We start from the raw sequence: 6,419 nt of genomic DNA on the forward strand, positions 1-6,419 counted from the left end.
ACAGAGTATTCCTACACTCTGGTACTTCTACTTTTACTCAAGTACAAGATCAGAGTACTTCTACTTTTACTGAAGTACCAGATCTGAGTACTTCTACTTTTACTCAAGTACAAGATCTGAGTACTTCTACTTTTACTGAAGTACAAGATCTGAGTACTTCTACTTTTACTGAAGTACAAGATCTGAGTACTTCTACTTTTACTCAAGTACAAGATCTGAGTACTTCTACTTTTACTCAAGTACAAGATCTGAGTACTTCTACTTTTACTCAAGTACAAGATCTGAGTACTTCTACTTCAAGTACAAGATCTGAGTACTTCTACTTTTACTCAGTACAAGATCTGAGTACTTCTACTTTTACTAAAGTACAAGATCTGAGTACTTGTACTTTAACTAAAGTACAAGATCTGAGTACTTCTACTTTTACTCAAGTACAAGATCTGAGTACTTCTACTTTAACTCAAGTAAGATCTGAGTACTTGTACTTTAACTAAAGTACAAGATCTGAGTACTTCTACTTTTACTCAAGTACAAGATCTGAGTACTTCTACTTTTACTCAAGTACAAGAGCTGAGTACTTCTACTTTTACTGAAGTCCAAGAGGTGAGTACTTGTGGTGCTGAGTGGTGCTGAGTGGTGCTGACTGGTGGTGTTGCAGGTGTTGGACCTGGTCTCTCTGCCCAGCGACCTCCCTGCTCTGCTCTCTGCGGGCTGGTTGAGTCCCTCTGAGCTCCGCAGGGTGTCGGCCATCGCTGCTCTGCTGCAGGATCTGCTGAGCGACTCCTCCTCCTCCTTCCCCTCCTCCGTCATCACCTCCGCCGACACGCTGCTGACGGAGCTGTTCAGCCACAGAGGCAAGAGAGCAGAGCCGTAACTCATCATCCACTGAGGGCCACACACACAAACACATGCAAACCTCAAGGGCCACTGGTTCCCAACCTCTTCTGTGTCGTCTGTGATGATTCGCCTCCACCTTTTCTTTTGTTAACCCTTTAATAATCACATTGAACACAACCTTATGTGAACATCACTAGTATAACTCACCCTGAACACAAACACATTCACACTTCACATTTACACTTTAAACATCTTTTGTCAAGATGGATAAGCTTAGATAGTTCTGGGGGCAGGACATCAGGATTATGAAAACTGATTGAAATGTTTTTGGGTGGACGTTTACTCTTATTGTGAGAGAAATAATAATATCAAGACTCACACCTAGCAGCGTCAACATCCTTTGCTAGGAGCTTGTATTGAGACACTTGAGCGTGCTTGTGTTTCATAAGCGTTGATGGTTCTGGGCTCAGGACACTAGGATTATGAGAACTGATTTGAAAAAATTGTTGTGTGGAAATAAATTGCAAAACCTAATCTTACGTACGCCCTGCAATCCCCTCATCTTCCCCTAGGGGTCCCCAAAGCCCACTGCACTGTGGGGGGGTTATTGTCTTATACATTAAGTAATGAAAATCTAGCAAATGTAGTCAAGCTGCAGATCAGTTTGGAGCTTGTATTGATCCCCTTCAGGAGTTACACAGTGAGAAACCCAGAGGTACGGATAAGAGATCACACGGAGAGTTAAATGAACACATATACACACACATATTTGAGATTGCCTCCGATTGCTCATATAAGTGGAGATAGGAGGGTCTATTTCTAACTTGTTATGCAAATAAGTAATCTGGCTGACACATGTTGACACTGCTACTGGAGATGTGAGTCTTGACTGCATTTATTTGGAAATTGGGCTTTACATAAATCTTTTGAAGAAGTCCAATAGAAGCCCAGGCTCCATGTGGGGGAGGTGTCCTTTTGCCAATTTAGAAAATAGAAATCGTCCTGCAGTTAAAGAGTTGAGGTGTTTACATTGACTTCTCTGTTTCTGTCTCTATCTCTCGCTCAGGGTCCGGGACCATCTTTAAAATTGGAGACCCCATACATCGGTGTGTATCGAACTCATCTGTCGCGTGCTGTAATGTGTTTGATCACACTGGGTTCTGGTGCAAACCATCATTCATTTTGCTTTTAAATGTAATGTCTGCTGATCGAGTGTTGCACAGTTCGCTCTGTTGTTCTCCTGTGAGCACGAGGCGAGGCAAAGCGTGTCATTCACAGCTTTAAGATGCTCAACGTTTCACCTCCTCTTCTTCTGCTTCATACTTCAGATGTTTTTCTGACTTTTGCTTTTCGTCCGCTACAGATTTCATGTTTTTACTTTTTAGTCAACTTTTTTCTCCTTTTTTAACCAAATGTTCTTTTTTTCTTTCTGCAATCATATCAAAAGTAATCATGTGACTAAATTCCCTAAATCTATAATACAATTCTTTCTTTAAAAGTGCCAAACAACACCCCCGTTGTCTCGTGTGCTTACCCTGATCCATTGCTCCTGTGTGCAGGTACAGCTCTCTGGAGGGGATCGATGTGGAGCGTCTGCTGGCTCTCATCTGCAAGTCCTTTGATAAAACTCTGAAGCAAGACTACATCTCCTCTCTGACCGGACGGCTGCACTCAGTCTACCTCTCTGAAGGGTGCGTGCAAGCAATTCAAAGCAAAAAGACCACATGGTCGCAGTCGAATATCTAAAGAAAAGCTGGTCCTTTCCTAAGCACTTCTACTTACACTCAGACAACAAGGTGGTGTAGTTTAGGAAGGAAGTGACGGAGGATGTTACGGAGTCTGGAGGTGAGTTATTAAGGCTGTCAAAGAGTGTTGAATATCAATTGAGATTTAAAGTAGTGAATGAAAGAAGAAAGGAAAACCTTGAAGATTCCCTAAGATTTACAGTAAGTCACAAAATCACGAGAAAAAGGAAGAAAATTATTCTTTTTAAAATCCCAAGTTTTCTGGAAGTAAATAAAGTTCTCAGGTATTTATGATGATATTGAATTCAAACTATAAATTGCAGAGACATACTCACAGATGTACTGGAAACAACTTTGAAGACTCTCTGAAATTGAAGTCACTTTTGTTTCAAGGCCTCAAAATCACGAGGAAAACAAAGAAACTATTTTATTTTAAAGCCCAAAGTTTTCAGGAAAATAATTTAAGTTTTCAGGTGATTTTCATGAGACTTAAATGAATGCTGTTGTAAGTGAATAGAATTAAGACAGAAGCTATAAATGAAAAACAAAAGGTTTTACAGACGGCCCTTTCTTCGTGTAGTTCTGGAGTTAGTGCATGTGAATGGTCTGCTAAGGTTCAAATACCTGTGTTACCAGCAGAGGGAGCTCCACACTCTCTAAGGATATCACTGCAAACACCAAACTCACCTTGAGTCTGCAGGTATGATGCAGTTGATTCACCTTTAATTGCAGTCCAAACAACAGAGAAGAGGATCCCACACGTGGTCAAAATACACCTTTAATTCATAATAAAGCAAAACATCTCTGACGGCTGAATGACTGACAGAGGGCCAGTGATGAGTGAGGCGTGACAGCAGGTGTTTCCTATGGAGGAGGATCAGTGACACGTGTTGATTTAGTGTTTGCTTATCTCTCAGGATTAGTGTTTTCAAATGTGTCCCAAATCCTCTTCCGTACATTTTCCATCCACCTCTTTTTCACGTGAGTTGTTAAAGAAGGTGCATTTTTCTAAATTAGAGCCACAAATGTTTTCATATCTGACCGAAAGAGTTGTTTTTTTAATTCTGACCGAGTTAGCTAGCAACGTTAGCGTTCAAATGATTACAGAGCGCTCGTTAACCAAATGATCAGAGGCTCCTTTCAGACAACAGTTCAGTGTGACGTGACTTAAACACCGAACACACCACATTATGAGGGTGAGAAGAGTCCACGTTGTAACCGTGTGAGATCTCCTTCAAGCGCTGGTGGAAAGTACTTTAGACACGTTAGAGGTACTTGTACTTTACCCGAGTACTTTCTACTACGTAATGATTATGAATGACATTTTAAAGCCAATTCTGTACTTTTTACTACATTTATTCAGCAGTAAATTCAGATTTTGACACAAAATACTGAGGAAAATGTTTTTAAAATATGATTATTGTTTATTTATTAAACTATTTAAGTCATTGTGTTCAAAGAATAATTGTAATTAAAACACATTAGGGAAAAAATAAAGTAAATATTGCCAGTAAATCAGCTTTTCTGTCAGAAAGCGGTGTAAATGGAAATAAAGGGGGCTGTAACTGAGGGGCGGGCTCTCATAATAAAATATAATAATCATCCAATAAGAGAAAGGAAATGTGGCTTTCCGTCCTGATCACTCGTATTCACCCACATCCCAATTAGTATATACACCTAACACAAAAAGTGAGGAAATCTGTGTTTGGTAGATTATTTCTATGTTGTAACAATGCTTCTTGGCAATACATCTTATACCGTTGGAAAGCCTGTTCAGTTACCGTCTAAATGGTGCCACATTTGTGAGGAACAAGCATTTGTGGCAGGAGCAGCAGAGCGGAGTATGTGGGGTGCGCCCCAAATCTCCTCTGCCAAGCTTCTTTTTCTGTTGACTCTTTTTTGGTTGCGTTTGGTGGACTGGATGATTGAAGTCCCTAACCCTAACCCATCCCACAAATGCTTGTTCATCACAAATGTGGCACCAATTGAAAGGTAAATAAACAGGCTTTCCAACGGTATAAGATGTATTGCCAAGAAGCATTGTTACAACATAGAAATAATCTAGCAAACACAGATTTCCTTACTTTTTGTGTTAAGATTATTTGATCAAACTGAATTTAACAGCATCTTGTCTCTGTTGCAGCTACAGCGCGGCGGCCATCATCACCCTGGAGCCGGTGAATGGCGGCACTCCATACCTGGATAAGTTTGTGGTGAGCAGCAGTAAGCAGGGCCAGGGAACCAGCCTCATCCTGTGGGAATGCATCCGGAGAGACCTGGGGAAACTCTTCTGGAGGTCCAGGACCAGCAACAGGATCACGCCCTGGTGAGACAAGGGGCCAAGGGACAGTTAATAAGTACAGTCAGTAGAGAAAATGGAAACGAGGGAAATGCAACACACCGATAAGCTGTACGAAAGAGACAGAAGTATACAAAAAAAGATATAGAAAGTTATAGAAAATCCACAAGCAAAGACAAAGTTAAATAAAGTCAGAAACTGAAAGAAAACCAAAGAATTCTAAGTAAAATTACGGAAAGGTAAAAAGTCCGAATTCATCAAAAAAAAACTGAAAACTGAAAAGTTAAAATAAAAAGTACAAAATCTGAAAGAATAAAAAAATGTTTAAAAGAGTCAATATTCCAGGAAAAATATCAGAATCTTTAAAAACAGTTGAAATGATGCAAAAAAAACTGTTAATGTCAGAATTATTTTCTTTAAGTTAGAATTGTATCAAAAAATCTAAAAGAAATGCAAAAGAATACTCAAATTATAACGAAAGATTAAGATTTCTAAAATATTAATCAGATGTCAGAGAAAAACAAAAAAAGGCAAATAAAAAAGTCAGTATTCAGAAAAAGAAATCCACCTGCAAAGACAACACTCTAAATATAAAAAGCTGAGAAGTCCGAATTTGGAAAAAAGTCAAAAATCTAAGAAAAGAAATTCAAAGTGTAACTGGAGAGTCAGAATTATGCTGCACAGCAGTTAACGTTCATTATTACATGGTTTAGTTGAATACTCAATTCTGATTGGTCAATTCAGAACACGTGACACGTTGTTAATCCAGAACAGACATACCGCTGTCAAGCACTTATTGACCTTTGTTAAGGACGCTCACATCTACACAAACAAGTCTGTTCGATTTAACTGTTTACAGTTTGGCTGAAAAGCAGTCTGCATGCAGTTTGCTTTTCTAACTGACAAGACAAGAACGACAAGAAAACAGCGGAGAAGTAACGGGCAGAAATCCTCCTTTTTACGCAGCGGTCCAGACATAGACATCAGACATAGACACATATTCAGTGTGCAGTTCCTTTGGCATTAGGGCAGGGATATCTAGATACTCTCCAAGCTTTGACATCATGAAGTCTGCTACTTTTAAAGCAAGCAACGATGTTTTCAAATCTGTAATCAAAGAGGTCCTCAAAAACGCTATCGAAGCAGTTCCTGCCGTTGCTACGTTAGTTCAAACGGTAACAACGGACTATTTTTCTTAGCGGATGCATGTCAATTTAAATCAATACATACAACTATTTTTTAAATCAATAAAATCATTTTCTAAATCCACAAAAGCATTTCAATTAATATTAGGAGTCATATCGTTACTTTGTTGAGAATGTGGCCATGTGATAAGCGGGTATGGGCGACTTGTCATTATGCCGATCTAGATCCCTCCGCTTCACGTCGGTGTTCTTTTCCCCATAATGACCAAGTCACTGCACATTATCCCTTACTTATTTAAGCTGATGGTAGGAGCCAACATTCAGGGTGTCATTTATCACTCAGTGTCTTCTGTGCTGCCTCAGTCTGAAAGTATGTGGTCCAACTTTACTGAA

At 39.5% G+C, this 6,419-nt stretch overlaps 1 protein-coding gene across 1 annotated transcript; it reads left to right on the plus strand.

The window, feature by feature from the left end:
• Nucleotides 1-658: 658 nt before the first annotated feature.
• On the plus strand, nucleotides 659-4,912 carry nags (N-acetylglutamate synthase; the record flags this gene model as incomplete). The annotated part of the gene is made up of 4 exons (XM_010770561.1): nucleotides 659-854; nucleotides 1,904-1,943; nucleotides 2,397-2,528; nucleotides 4,726-4,912. Coding segments are annotated over 4 exons (555 nt in total), but the record flags the coding sequence as incomplete, so codon positions are not given.
• Nucleotides 4,913-6,419: the final 1,507 nt, after the last annotated feature.

Source organism: Notothenia coriiceps, unplaced genomic scaffold (genome assembly GCF_000735185.1).
Source record: "Notothenia coriiceps isolate Sejong01 unplaced genomic scaffold, NC01 NC01_scaffold00008966, whole genome shotgun sequence".
Lineage (NCBI taxonomy): Eukaryota > Metazoa > Chordata > Actinopteri > Perciformes > Nototheniidae > Notothenia > Notothenia coriiceps.